At 45.2% G+C, this 15,358-nt stretch overlaps 1 protein-coding gene and 1 long non-coding RNA gene across 34 annotated transcripts in view; one reads left to right on the top strand and one right to left on the bottom strand.

The window, feature by feature from the left end:
* Positions 1-6,952, bottom strand: part of LOC309343216 — an 86,538-nt gene extending 79,586 nt beyond the window's left edge. Inside the window, exon 1 of the long non-coding RNA XR_014157194.1 lies at positions 6,645-6,952. This is a non-coding gene — a long non-coding RNA (uncharacterized lncRNA). The remainder of the gene's footprint in view (positions 1-6,644) is intronic.
* The window catches only part of SORBS1 (sorbin and SH3 domain containing 1), a 151,451-nt gene that overhangs the window by 17,492 nt on the left and 118,601 nt on the right, over positions 1-15,358 (top strand). For 7 of the 33 annotated variants that reach the window (XM_081864149.1, XM_081864141.1, XM_081864152.1 and 4 more), the window contains exon 1: positions 11,227-11,649. The exons of 1 other annotated variant lie outside the window; for it this stretch is intronic. In XM_081864149.1, the coding sequence (XP_081720275.1) occupies positions 11,615-11,649 (35 nt within the window). In that variant the 5' untranslated portion in view covers positions 11,227-11,614. Of the gene's footprint in view, positions 1-11,212; positions 11,650-15,358 lie in introns of those variants that run through there. 25 more of the 33 variants (XM_081864139.1, XM_081864138.1, XM_081864135.1 and 22 more) reach the window with 17 other exon arrangements.

The raw sequence follows: 15,358 nt of genomic DNA, 5'->3' as shown, positions 1-15,358 counted from the left end.
GGAGAGAGCTGTTGTGCCCAGCACTTAACAGAGCGGCGGCAGAAATAAGGAGGGTATTTCTGCAGGTGAAGTATGACATTAACTTGGGTCAGGAGCAGTAAGCTGTGCTCTGCACTTGGCGGAACAGCGGCAGTGAATGAAATTTAACACAACGTATTTGCAGTTTTCCTTGGGTCAGGATTCAGGAGGGAAGAAGCGATGACGCTTGGCCCCATCACTTATCAAGGACAGCAGCGGGAGGCATAGAAATCGAGGGGGGAGATGGGACAGGTTTTATAGGGCCCATAAAATTGAGAGACAGGAGGATTTGTCACTGAACGGAGCTCTGTGTCAGCACGGAGCAAGAGGGAACTGCAATTTTTTTGTACTTGATACTGGGCTGGGAGAAAGAGGCGAGGGCAAATGGAGGTGGAGAGACAGAGAGGGTGCCTTGAAACCTGGAGTTTGCGCCTAGCAAACATCAGAGGTTGGGTGAAAGGGAGCTTGTGTTTTCTGTACTCAGGCACCGGCCCAAGACAGTAACCAGGAGCAGGGGGGGTGAAGCTTAAAACTGAACTGTGCTGTTATGGGTCCCCACAGGAATTTTTCAGGGTGGTAAATTAACAAGTACAGTGGTACCTTGGTTCTCAAACTTAATCCATTCCGGAAGTCCGTTCCAAAACCAAAGCGTTCCAAAACCAAGGCACAGTTTCCCATAGAAAGTAATGCAAAACAGATTAATCCGTTCCAGACTTTTGAAAACAACTCCCAAAACAGCAATTTAACATGGATTTTACTATCTAACGAGATTACTGATCCATAAAATGAAAGCAGTAAACAATGTGCTGCAGTCACACAATCAATCAGTAGCTGAACTGGGTTCCACACAGTCACAAAAAAGCCACAAAAATGCAAAATAGCAAAAACAGACCGACCTCAGCGTGTGTGTGGCACTCAAATCAGAAGCGTAACACTCTAAATGGAGCCCGTTCAGCTTCGGAAAAAAGTTCGCACACTGGAACACTTACAGTGTTTGGGTTCCAAGTTGTTTGAGTACCAAGGCGTTTGAGAATCAAGGTACCTCTGTAAGCATAACTAGCATCAGGGAACAGGCATTTCGGGTGACTGAGGGGTGGCAAGGCCTGGGGAGACACCTGCCCTCTGAGAAACTTGTATTCCCGGTCTTACTCCTCCATTGTTTCTCAGTGGGTATGTCTGCTGTTCATTGTGGCATACAATCCAGCCAGACCTTATTTCAGAGTGCAAAAGCCAACCCTATAAATTGTGATTCCTTAGCTTTTAAATTCTAGCAAAGTTAGCCTCTGTCTCACGCCTCGAGATCAAAAATGGCAAAGCCTGCTTTTGCGGTTTGTTCAGTTAATCTACATTTGGGCATACAAGGAAAAGCGATTTGCTCATATACATACAAAAGAGCTTTTGGGTGAGTTTTGGTGACGTACACTTTCTTCCCCAAACAAATATTGATTCAGAATTGTGTTGGATAGGGTGGCAGTAGCTAATGCTTAGTGCTTTAATTACTAAAATGAGAAATGCCCGGGTTTTATCCTTTAACCTAGAAACTCAATACCTCATACCAGGTGTGTTTGGAGGGGGCACTTTCTGTGTTGCATGGGAAAAAAACTCTGCACATGCTTAAGGATGCTTCTCCATTTGTTTGCAAAGTGATGCATTTATTTTTTTTTGCATTGGACAAGCATTTAAGGAATCTTTCATTACATACTTTTTTTACGTTTTGCGGCTTTTTGTTGATTTTATATGTTTGCGAGCTTTGAGACTATTGTTGTATAAAGCAACAAATATTATTTTTATTACCGTTACTGTTAACAAACGGCTGGAGGCAAGGCTTTTATGCCCCCTGGCACTGTTATTAAGGATTTTTTATTCCTTGTACAGTAAAACCATAGTTTAAGATAAGATGCCTTTGAATTTATGATGCAGGTGCCCCGTTGTTTATATCTCTTGGGGGAAGGTATTTGTCGATGGCTAAGAATTAATGCAACCCATTCACCATAGCTTAAGCATTTGTGAGAGTGTGTCTGCAGTGTGTTAGGATTATTCCCATACACAAATGAATGTTAGTTCCAAAGATTGTTAAATCAAATCAGTTTAAATCACGATTTAAATCACTAGTCAGTAAGAACGGATTTAAATCATTTTTTTACAGAAAGACGCATTCTTTCTGGTATAATCTTAATATTTACAACCAGATGAAGGTTTCATTTTTGGAATAATAAATTTTCAGAGTAGTTTTTACAGTTATAGCAAAAATTACTGATTTGGTTATACCATTAGAAATACATAGACAGATGATTATGAAATTATTGTGAGGTTTAATAAGTTAGCTGTTTATATTGGGACAACTTTTCTGCTGTACTGTACTTTATTGGAAGGAGAAAAATAATCATTTCCTTAATAACAATTTCAACAATTTAACTAAAACAATAACATTATAGCATATGTATCCATGTTGGTTAACTGATGTGGTTAAACAATTTTTTTTTAGGAAAATAAAACTTAGATTGAGTTTTAGCACACATGAAAAACTTAAAACAAATCCTTATTTCCTGACGAATAGCCTTCGGACTATAACGTAACTTAAATAGAAAACTATCTTTAGAAAGATTTTTTCCTCCAAAAGCATTTTATTTTAAAAATCCAATTTAAATTTTAAAAAATCCAATTAAAAATTTTAAAATCTATTAAAAAAAAAATCATATGGGTTTTATCCACCCATATGATTGGCGACTATTGGCCAAGTCACTGATCCTATCCCTGCATCTTGAAGGGGCAGTTATTTCACTGTTTACTTGAGTGGAGCGGCGTCTTTTCATAGGGATGCTTTGGTTCTGAGGACTACCGCATCAGGGAAAGCGACAAGCGGTCAGAACCACTGAAAGTTTGGGAGCTGCTGTTGTATGCGAACGAGGGGCGAATGCAAGGAAATAATCTCTGGTTACTTGTTAATGCAACAAAGGCCCCAGTGTTCCTTCTCGTCTCTGAATAGAATTTTATGTTCTGGAAAAAGTTGTCACGTGAATCCACTCGTAAGTGCATCAACTGACAGAACGTAATTACTGGACACGCAGGAAGCACTGAAAACGAATGTACTGTACCTAACTTTTAATTAAAACTCACCCCCTCTGAAAACCCAGCACCCCCCTCTCCTCTGTTCAGTTCCTGGAGAAAACAGTGATGGAAGCTACTTGGCTGTGCTGTGGAGTTGTGACTGAGAGGGAAATAGCTGGAGAGAGGCCTGAAGAAATTCAGGTCATCCTCTGCAACAAGCGACAACAATTAGCTATAACGTCGTTCATCGCTTCTGCTCAGACTGCACAGAAAAAGCATTTTGGTTCCTGAAATTCATTCCAATGGTGCAGACAAAATATACCACATTTTTCGCTCCATAAGACGCACCTGACCATAAGACGCACCTAGTTTCTAGAGGAGGAAAACAAGAAAAAAAAATATTCTGAATGAAACAGTGGATATATGATTTTTGTGGTTCATGCTGTGGCCGCAGACATGCGATTTGACAGTGAGTTTGGGGTAGCCCAATGCAAAAATCCTGAGGGTCCATGTGGATCTGTGCTTTGTAACAGTGTATGTGGTTTTTTTTTTTTTTTTGGTGCAGGCTGTGCTGTGTGATGGTACAGGTGCTATGGACATGCTATGTGATCTGATGGTGAATTTGGGGTGACCCAATGTAAAAATCCTGAGGATCCATGGGCTTTTACCTTTCCCCTCCGAGGCAGCCTCCTTTATCTCTAGAGCCCCTTATCTCCCTCCCGATCCCTTGCCAATCAGCTGCTCAGTGGCTTTGTTTCAACACCCCCTTCCCTCTTGTTTGCCTTAGTGTCTTTTCCTTAGCTGGAGCAGTTTTTTTGCTCCTCCTCTTCTTCTAATTTCTCTCCTCCTTGCTTTAATCTTCCTGTCTCCTCTCCTTGCAAGTTCGCTCTTTTACCGCCCCCCCGCCCCCGGCAGGCTCCTTTATCACTAGCATCCCTTATCTCTCTCCAATTGCTTGCCAATCCGTGACTTTGTTTCAACACCCACTTCCTTCTTTCAAAAAAAGAAGCACAATCTGCTTTTCGCCCCTGGGCAGTTTGGCTCCAGGGACCACGCATTTGCGCCATAAGGCGCACAGACATTTCCCCTTACTTTTTGGGAAGAAAAAAGTGTGTCTTATGGAGCGAAAAATACAGTAACTGATAGAATTCTACAGGGTGGGGTATTAGTGTGTGAAAACTGTCCCGATCTAGTGATCTCCAGGCACGCACCTCCAGATGGTGGAGATCTCGGGTGCCATCCTGGCACCCAGGCATCTTCACTTGGTCGCAAGTGGTCGAGAGCCGGGTGCAAAATGCGTCTGGCGACTGGCTAATTTTGAATATTGGCTAGATCTGCCTCCCTGTGCTGCCTCTACAGCAGTCTATCAGTGAATAGGTGCTGCTGGTCTCCTCCAACCCCTAGAAAGGAAATGGTGGGGGCCGTGACAGTGTTTGATTCAGGCAAGTTTGATTTTCTTCCTCCTCCCCGCCTGCCTTGTTCCTGATGTAGATCTTCACTTACCCTTTCATCCTTGGTGGAGGGACACAATTTTGTGGTTTGCCTCAGGTGCCAAAATGTCTTGGGCTGGCCCTGTTTCTTTTTTAGAGTCTTAGCCCTTATGGGAGGGAGATGTTTATACAGGACCTATTGGAAAAAGAAGGGCAGACTGATCTCTTCCGCATGCGTTCCCCCATAGCTGTCAACCGTCCCTTATTTGGTGGGAAACTCCCTTATCCCAGCGCCGTGTCCCGCTGCTGTCCCTTATTGATGATGTCCCTTAGATTTCCCAGGTTTCAAAGGAAGCAGCTCCTCTCCCTCCCTCCCTGCCGGCCAGGGAGGAGGGAGGCTCCAACTGTGTTGCTTGGCTGCGTTGCTCACCCAATAAGGAGTCTAAGAATGACTGGGGGGTGGAGCTTGCATGCCTTGTGCCGATCAAATCGGCCGCTTTGCCTGGGGACTTGCCTTTGCTCAGCGCTTCCCAGCGGAGAGGTGACGGTGGTTTTCCTTGCTGCATCCCCTTTGCTGGGTTGCTGCGCTGTGGGAACCACCGCTTGAGGCTTCGTTTGGCTGCTGGCTGGGCTTTCTGCCTTTGGCTTGGAGGGGCTCAGAAGTTGAACATACCTGGGCTGGGAAAATCCCATATTTTGGCTGCTGATCCCTTATTTTCGAGGCTGCTGGTCCCTTATTTTCAAATCTGTAAGTTGACAGCTATGCTCTTCCCGCCTTCCGATTTTGCTTCCATAGCATTCCAGGCAGTGTTAGAAACTGAGATAATAAAGCTAGGAGCTAATCGACACCTTAAACTTAGGTTATGGGCGCTAAAACAGAAAGTCTAGGTGCGATTTTTTTATACCAGTAATACGAAGCTGAAAATGAACTGTGGTTAAAATATTATGTTCATTTTTCACATGGCCTAGTCCTTCCCCTGCCCACCCCCCTAATATTCTTAAGAGGGTCTATTCTCCAGTCTTCAGAGAGTAGCTGGAAGTGGGGAGGCAGAAAAAACTCCTCCTTTCCTTCCACTCTGCAGCTTTAATCTGAAATTTCAGGTGCAGTTCTGTGCCCAGAGCTCAGAAACTGCACGCACTAATGAAATTACCCATCACAAAATGTGCCTAGAACAATGGCAGTTCCGAACACTGATTCCAAGACATTTGCAGTGGTGCTGCTATCAGTGTTCGAAACTCCCAGGCTCTGTAAATGTACAGTGGTACCTCGGGTTACAGACGCTTCAGGTTACAGACTCCGCTAACCCAGAAATAGTACCTTGGGTTAAGAACTTTGCTTCAGGATGAGAACAGAAATCACGCGGTGGCAGCAGGAGGCTCCATTAGCTAAAGTGGTACCTCAGGTTAAGAACAGTTTCAGGTTAAGAATGGACCTCCAGAATGAATTAAGTTCTTAACCTGAGGTACCACTGTATTTGCTTGCATGTATTATTATTAGTTCTTCTTTTAAATGTAGTCCCTGCCTTTCTGTAGAACGTCCAAGGCACCCACTGGATATAATCACTATCCAATAGGTATGATTGTTGCACCGAAAATGCACAACATACTTCAGGAGGAAAAACAGCACTTGTGAGGAGTAGATTTTGCGTTTCCTGTGTGCAGCTTGAATCGCTGCATGCAAAACAAAACAGAACTGTGTGAAACCGGTTTGGCCAGAGCAGGATACGAAGAATTAACATGTGTATCATAGTCAGTGTCTGAAGTTACCAGGACACCAGGAGCTTTGCGGCAATCCAGAGGCAAGGGCAGCCAGAGGACCAAGGAGCACATAAGAGCTCTGGAAGACCTAAGCCACATTCAAGCATTGTTCCTGACCAGGAAACAGCAAGATGCGTAGCAGGCATAGGGCCATGTTGAGAAGGAAGAACTCCAGCTGTCGGAAGCCTGCTCACTTCCCCAGTTAAGTCACTGGGAAGTCAGGGAAGCTCCACAAGTTTCAGTAATTCAGTTGTTGTTGTTGTTTAGCCGTTTAGTCGTGTCCGACTCTTTGTGACCCCATGGACCAGAACACGGCAGGCCCTCCTGTCTTCCACTGCCTCCCGCAGTTTGGTCAAACTCATGCTGGTAGCTTCGGGAACACTATCCCACCATCTCGTCCCCTTCTCCTTGTGCCCTCCATCTTTCCCAACATCAGGGTCTTTTCCAGGGAGTCTTCTCTTCTCATGAGGTGGCCAAAGTATTGGAGCCTCAGCTTCAGGATCTGTCCTTCCACTGAGCACTCAGGGCTGATTTCCTTCAGAATGGATAGGTTTGATCTTCTTGCAGTCCATGGGACTCTCAAGAGTCTCCTCCAGCACCATAATTCAAAGGCATCAATTCTTCGGCGATCAGCCTTCTTTATGGTCCAGCTCTCACTTCCATACATCACTACTGGGAAAACCATAGCTTTTACTATACGGACCTTAATCCGTCTTCGGTAATTCAGTAGGACCCCCCCCCCCAAAAGGCTTCTGACTAAACCACTAGACATGACTGAAAGAACCACATCTGTTTCCCCACCCCATCTCTCTCTGTCCTGTTTCATATAAAATGATGGAATCGGTTAAAAGGGCCTGCGGTCAAGGGAAGCCAAGTCCAGCCCCCCTACTTTCTCTTAGGCAGCATCACCCCAGGTATTTTTCTCCCCTAGCCTGGCTGTCACCAGATGGAAGAATAAAAATGACACAGTGGTACCTCAGGTTAAGAACTTAATTCGTTCTGGAGGTCTGTTCTTAACCTGAAGCACCACTTTAGCTAATGGGGCCTCCCACTGCCACCGCGCCACCGGAGCACAATTTCTGTTCTCATCCTGAAGCAAAGTTCTTAACCCTAGGTAATATTTCTGGGTTAGCAGAGTCTGTAACCTGAAGCGTATGTAACCCGAGGTACCACTGTATAAGGTGTCAGCAGGAAATGTACTCCCCAGTCGGTGTATTTAGGATTGCAACCCGGGGCTAGCCCTAGAAATGTTGGCCTTCGTGCACTAAATCTTGTGAGTCCTGTCAAACAAGGCTTGCTTCTGGCAACGGAGCAATTGGCAGCTCGGTCTTTAATTATTTCCCTGTTGCTTACAAAGTATCGGCTTCCGTTTCCACCAGCTTCCCTATAAAACAACAACAACAACAAGCCCTGCATTTCGAGGGAGTCTTAACCACGATACAAATAATCTCTCTCTCAACTTTGTTAGGAGACCTGAGCGAGCAAGCCCATAAATCTCCACCCTGAGGTTGGCATCAGTAGCGGAGAATTGGGGTGCAGGGGGTGCGGTCGCCCCGGGTGCCATCCCTGAAGGGGAGGTGACAAAATCCCCCCTGGGCGGATCGTCGCCATGCCAATAGGGACACGGCGTGCTGTGAGGCCCATAGCCGTCAACTTACAGATTTGAAAATAAGGGACCAGCAGCCTCAAAAATAAGGGATCAGCAGCCAAAATAAGGGATTTTAGTCAACCAGCAGCCAAACGAAGCCTCAAGAGGTGGTTTCCACAGCGCAGCAACCCGGCAAAGGGGATGCAGCAAGGGAAACCACCGTCACCTCTCCGCTGGGAAGCGCTGAGCAAAGGCGAGTCCCCAGGCAAGGCGGCCAATTTGATTGGCACAAGGCATGCAAGCTCCACCCCCCAGTCGTTCTTAGACTCCTTATTGGGTGAGCAACACAGCCAAGCAACACAGTTGGAGCCTCCCTCCTCTCTGGCCGGCATGGAGGGAGGGAGAGGAGCTGCTTCCATTGAAACCTGGGAAATTTACCGGACAACATCGATCCGGGACAGCAGCAGGAAACGGCGCTGGGATAAGGGAGTTTCCCGCCAAATAAGGGACGGTTGACAACTATGGTGGGGCCTCAGCCACCCTACAGCTGGGGGAGAGGAGGCAGCGGGTGGGATGGGCTGTCATGGGTGCTGCATCCCTATGGTGCCCAAGAGGCTTCCTCCGCCGCTAGTTGGCATTTCCACCTGCGAAGTCCCTTAGAAGCCTTGTTTGTGCCATCCGAACTTTGGGAACCAGTAGGTCTTAAGGACAGCCTTGCTGGAATGCAGACCTCTCTTCATTGCAGTTGGACTTTTCCTACTGCCTCTCCGCCTGCCCCTTCTAAATCTCTCCCTGGGTCACTCTGGAGTCTTCTTGCTGTTATTTTTGCATAGAGTACAGCACATACTTTCGTGGCATCCTAATAGGCCTCATTTATACTACGTGAAGACAAGTTGTCTCAGGCCTGTTTACAAACCCCTAATAAGCGCCAGGCCACCCAGTTTGTCCAGCTGACGGCTGTTCTCAAGTGTCAGTGCACTACCAGGTTGGACTTGCAGGGAACAAGTGCCTCAATAGAGTTGTTGCTTTGGGCATCATTATATGTCATTTATTGATGAGGAAAGATAATTTGGAAAGGGTAGAAGAAGCGAGTATCTGATCTAATTCTTGCTCATTCTTCTTATGAGCTCCAGAGGTGTTCGGAACACCTTTAAATGTGTCCCCTTAGAAGCCCTAACTTAGCTGGAACGTAACCAAATACAGTGGTACCTCGGGTTAAGTACTTAATTCGTTCTGGAGGTCCGTTCTTAACCTGAAACTGTTCTTAACCTGAAGCACCACTTTAGCTAATGGGGCCTCCTACTGCCGCTGTGCCGCTGCTGCACGATTTCTGTTCTCACCCTGAAGCAAAGTTCTTAACCTGAGGTAATATTTCTGGGTTAGCAGAGTCTGTAACCTGAAGCGTATACAACCCAAGGTACCACTGTATTCAGGATTCAAAAGCATGTAATCCTCAGTTTAGGCCATCTCCTCTTTCTTTGCCGTACGCCAGCTCATTCCTGACAACGCAATGTCTTCAGATAGCAGCCACAAATGCTGGTCCAAAGTCAGCCCAAAGCAGAGTGCCAACAGTGGCTCCTACATAGTCACAACCAGGGAGGAGTCAAGGTCCAAGGTCCAAGGAAACAGGATCCCCACCGTGAGGGACAAGTTGCTTGGATAAAGGAGCAAGTTCTATTTGTAGTTTTTTCTTTTTTCTTTATTTAACATAATTGTTACGAAATATAAGCAAAATATTGCAAATACATACATACATACATACATACATAATCTTTCAGATAAGCACATTTATATGAAAAAAGGAACAAAAGATAAGAAAAGAAAAAAGAAGAAAAAAAGTTGGAAGAATTTCTTCCAAGTTTATTCTACACATATCTCAATATGAAAATAATAATAAAATTTCATTGACTTCCATCGCTTACACTGCACTTCCTCTATACATTTTAAGCAAGATTGTATCTGTTATCCCATATTTCCCCCACACAAATATTCTAATCAGTAAGTTTTCTAAACCTTTCATAAATCTATTCTAAACATAACCAATACCTTACATTTAATCCTTGTCTACATAAATAATCATTTAGACATTTCCATTGTTTCTGGATTATATTTTTTGGTTTTTGTCTTAGCAAATCAGTCAACAAGTCAGGAGCAAGTTCTAAGGTCAAGACATCATTAGGTCTAACAGTGTTTCTCAAACTTGTAGTCCCCGGCTGTCGTTGACTACAACTCCCAACCTCTCTAACCACTGTCCCTGCTAGCTAGGGATGATGGGAGTTGTAGTCCAACAACAGCTAGGGACCTAAGTTTGAGAAACACCGGTCAGGTATGTCAAGGCTGGCCCTTGTGGGTGGTGGGCAGCTTAGGCTAGTACTGCAACTCCCTCCGGCGTCTAAGAGGATTGTGTTGTAGGCCTTAAAAAGTGGCTTAGAGTACAGTGGGTTAAGATAGCAGAGGCTTAGCGTGGTCAAAGCTTGTTGAGGCTTATGCCGAGAGTCACATTACATGAGAACCAAGTCACTTCTGCATAAGGCAGTGTGAGAATCCGGCCTGCATTTTTGTCATGTTTGGTGAATGCATATGTGCCTCCCAATGTACACAGAGGCAAGCTATGACTAGTATCTGATTCTTCCCTGTGAGCATGCAGTGAAGCAGAAATATTTTGCCATGTGTCAAACCCCGCTGAATATTTTGAGCACAGGAGCATAAGTTTCCTATGTGGAAGTTATTCCCATGCAAGGAATTTTCTTCTGGTCCGGGCGGTCCTTATTCTTCCTTGGATTACCGTGGCCCTGCCGTGGTTGCTGTCAATTCTCTCCTCACCCCCTATAAAGATATTTGCAATTTCAATTCCGCAGAGAGAGACTGTGAGCTAAAGGCTCCAGCCGTTTCCATTTCCTGTTCATTTATTTAATGTTACTTTTATGTCCCAACTTTCCTCCACGGAGTTCAATGTGTACAGGCTTCTCCCTCCACCTCCATTGAATCCTCACAACAATTCTGCGAGGTAGGTTAGGCCAGGAGATGGTGACTGGCCCAAGTACACCCAGTGGGCTGAGTGGAGATTTGAAAGCTGATCACCCAGGCTCTGGCTTGATGCTGGAACCACACAAGCTCTAGTTCCTGCAGAAAATTCACCCAGGGGGAAAAACCAACAACAACCCACCGCGAATTCCCCATTGCTAGAGAGAAAACAAAACCTACAGCCCTCCTCCTGCTGAGCTGACGACTGTAGAAATATTTGCCTGACAGCTGGTGTGATCCCTGCCCCATTGGGCTGGAACGGGTGGCATGCATAGTAGATGCCGGTTATTTGAAAATGACGACATTCAGTCACCCTCCAGCCACCATCACACCGAGGCTGAGCTTGCCTGCTTTCCTCATGCGACACATCCAGGTTTCAGCCGACTGTTTCTGCAAAGGACTCCCAGCCCCCTTTCTTCTTCTTCGAGCCGGCGAGTCCCTCTCCACCGATTCCACCCCGATCTGCCGAAAAGAATTGCGGTTCTGGCTGCTGTCCAAGTGAGAGGGGGACTGTGCCAGGCTGGCTGGGAGGAGGAGGACGACGAGGCCAATGACATGACTCAGATGAGCTCTTCTAATTATAAAGCACAGCCGGGGGTAGGATGGAGTATTTAAAGGTGTCGGAAGGACAGGAAGACGGTTTCCTGATGCCAGTTCTTCCTACACTTCAGCCAAGCAGGACACACACAGCATGCTTCGGACTCGGGGTTATAACTCTACGCCCCAGTTGAAATGAGGGGTGCAGAATATGGCACCTGCTCTGGTAGAAGAACCTGACCAAAGGTAAGGGGGCAGTGTGTCCAATTTTAGCTCTCTAGTACAGTGGTACAGTGGTATCTCGGGTTACGTTACCTTTGGGTAACGTAATTTCGAGTTATGAACGTGGCAAACCCAGAAGCGTTTTATCGCGCCGTGCGTGTGCGCAGAAGCGACGCTTGCGGATACGGACTTTTCGTATGGGCTCCCGGGACGAATTAAGTTCGTATCCGGAGGGTCCACTGTACTTTGGTTCTCAAATGCCTTGGTACTCAAACAACTTGGAACCCAAACACTGCAAACCCGAAAGTAAGTGTTCCGGTTTGCGAACCTTTTTCGGAAGCCAAACGTGCTCTGTTTTGACTGTTGCACTTGAGATTTGAGTGCCACACTTCCGTTTTGAGTGTTAATGCTGAGGTCTGTCTGTTTTTGCTATTTACTTTGCGTTTTTGTGACTGTGTGGAACACTGCAGTACATTGTTTATCACTTTCATTTTATGGATCAGTGGTTTCGTTAGATAGTAAAATCCATGTCAACTTGCTGTTTTAGGGGTGGTTTTTAAAAGTCTGGAACGGATTAATCCATTTTGCATTACTTTCTATGGGAAACCGTGCCTTGGTTTTGGAACGCCTTGGTTTTGGAATGGACTTCCGGAACGGATTAAGTTTGAGAACCAAGGTACCACTGTAAATATTTCTGGCCTCTTGCATTGATGCGGGTGCCGCATCAACCAGCCTGTGTCGTATAGTTTAATTTCTAGTCCTGTCCTGGTTTTTGAGGCATTGCTCTACTGCAGCTGTTGTTGAGAGAGTTTCTGATATTTTTATTAGAAGGCTTGGAACTGGTCAGAGCTACAAAGGTCTATAGCTATCACACATCCAAAGGATTGGCAAGGGTTATGCGAGGAGACTTGTGAGATGCCTGGAGGTGTGCTGTTCCTGTTGCAGGGTTTTTGTTGTCATAATGGCAAGCGCAGTGATCTGTCAGCTTGGGCCTTCCCAAATTCAGACCTCGCCTCTGTCATTAACCTGTTAGGCAGGCTTAGGCAGCAGCAATACAAGAACAAATTACTCACCTACTTTACAGGGTTGTTGTAGAAGTTTTCAGTACAATGTGGCTGATATTTTTTACATGGGCATTGTCCTATTACGGATTGAATAGCAGACTAATTGTTACAGTTAGATAGTATCACATATAAATAACTTTATACATTTTCTCCTTACCAATCTAGTTGCTGATCACTATAATTTACCTGTGCTTTGGATTTTGGGGGTCAGACTGGTCTGCAATTTTTTTAAAAAAATGGTTTAGGACAATTTTTAACCTTGGCTCTTTGCCTGTGTGAAGCAGGCCAATGTCTGCCAGACTCAACCTCTGTTTAAACGTTAGTTGGGGTAGATAATGTAAACTCTCCCCCCAAAAAAGTCTGGTGTTTTTATGCTCAGGTGGTTTTTGTTTACAGGAGGGAGAAATAGTCCCCATGATAGGAAGTTGTACTTTGGGGTGTTATTTACTATGTGTAATGACAATGAAGGGGCGCGGGTGGCACTGTGGGTTAAACCACAGAGCCTAGGACTTGCTGATCAGAAGGTCGGTGGTTCGAATCCCTGCGACGGGGTGAGCTCCCGTTGCTCGGTCCCTGCTCCTGCCAACCTAGCAGTTCGAAAGCACTGGCGGGAAGATGTTTCCATGCGCTGCTCTGGTTCACCAGAAGCAGCTTAGTCATGCTGGCCACATGACCTGGAAGCTGTACGCCGGCTCCCTCGGCCAATAAACCAAGATGAGCGCCGCAACCCCAGAGTCGGTCACGACTGGACCTAATGGTCAAGTGTCCCTTTACCTTTACCTTTAATGACAATGAAGAGTCACTACAATGTGTGATACACACACACCCTCCCCAATATGCATAAGAACAACCATGGAAGTAGTTTTATGTCATGATTTGTTGTTGCTGTTTAGTCGTTTAGTCCTGTCGGACTCTTCATGACTCCATGGACCAGAACACGCCAGGCTCTATATGCCTGTTGTCTTTGTCCATGGAGTTTTCTTGGCAGGGATACTGGAGTGGCTTGCTGGTTCCTGCTCCAGGTGGATCACGTTTGGTCAAAACTCTCCACTATGACCTGTCCATCTTGGGTGGCCCTGCACGACATAGCTCATAGCTTCTCTGAGTTATTCAAGCTCCTTCGCCACGGCAAGGCAGTGATCCATGAAGGGGGTCATGATTTGTAGCAAGGGCCAAAGACCTGCTCTGGAATATATTTATGGCTTGAATTGGAAAAAAGGCAATACATTAAAAAAAATACAGTGGCACCTCGGGTTAAGAACTTAATTTGTTCTGGAGGTCTGTTCTTAACCTGAAACCATTCTTAACCTGAAGCACCACTTTAGCTGATGGTACCTCCTGCTGCCGCTGCGCGATTTCTGTTCTCATCCTGAAGCAAAGTTCTTAACCCGAGGTACTATTTCTGGGTTAGTGGAGTCTGTAACCTGAAGCGTATGTAACCTGTAGCATCTGTAACCTAAGGTACCACTGTATTGGTTATGGGGTGAAATGGGGAGCAGCTGGTGTGTTATCATTGCTGAAATTAAGCAGGTACAGACAGACCTTATCACTCCCTTGGATGGGAGAACATTGGGAGAGTAGGATATATTTCTTAAAAATAAGTGTTCATGTTGCTTTCTTCACACCATTGCAATATTATCAACACGGGCCAAGGTTGTTGGCATCTTTCTTTCATTTTTTTTGGTCAAAGTTTTATTAAACTTTAAAATGTTCACATATATATTCCAGATTCCAAATTTATTATACATTTCTCTTTAAACCTTGACTTCCCGGCGTTCGCTCCACACTGTTCTTAATCCTATCCCATTTACAATATTGCATTCTAACCAACATTTCACCTAAGACACATAATTCTATTTCATGTGTTATCAACCTTCTACCACTCCTCATGTTTCAAATCCTGCTCGCGATTTCATCTGATTATATATTTTTTCAGATATTTCAAAAAGGTCTTCCATGAATAGCCTGCCATTCTGGTTTCTTACTTTTGCCGTTAGTTCTGCCAGTTCTGCATAGTCCATTTGCTTTAGAATCCATTCTTCTTTTACTTGTTTCTTTCGTTTTTAAGCAGCTAGTGCCTAGGTTGATTCAGTTGTCCAGAATAGGCCAGCATGACTTCTGATTCCTAAACAAAGCCCATGTGGAGACGTTCTGTCTCTCTGGAGCACAACAGGATAAGAAGGAAAGCACATTTCTCCTAAGCTACCTTTCAGAACAGAGAGAACCATATAAAGATCCTTAGAAGGAAGGGTAGGGGAAAATGTAATAAATACAAAAAACGACACAATTCACACTGTGTTTTAGTGCTGAGGAATATGAACTGGGGAAGAAGACGAAAAACTTGCTAACCCACAATACGTCCACCAGCGGATAGGCTGCGAGCTGAAAGTAATTTAAGAATATATTCCCATTGTTCATTTAACTAGCAACAAAGGTCCAGTGAAAGGAGGAAAGACCATCTGCCACCAAAGCCACATTTTAACCACAAGTCTATAACTCTTTCGTTCTGTGTTCAGGACCAGGATGCTGAGATACATTCTCTAAATGCAGCAACCCTGTAGAAAGGCCAGGAGTGAACGGGACAAAAGTGAATGCATTCTTTTATCAGCAGAAACGGGGACGCCAACAACATCTCCCTCTCTTATTCTTCAGTGTTTTCCAGGGAGAAA

Source organism: Podarcis erhardii, assembly GCF_964252035.2.
Source record: "Podarcis erhardii genome assembly, chromosome: 5".
Classification (NCBI taxonomy): Eukaryota; Metazoa; Chordata; class Lepidosauria; order Squamata; family Lacertidae; genus Podarcis; species Podarcis erhardii.
The sequence above is the reverse complement of the archived record's forward strand: the minus strand, read 5'-3'. Positions and strand labels throughout refer to the sequence as shown.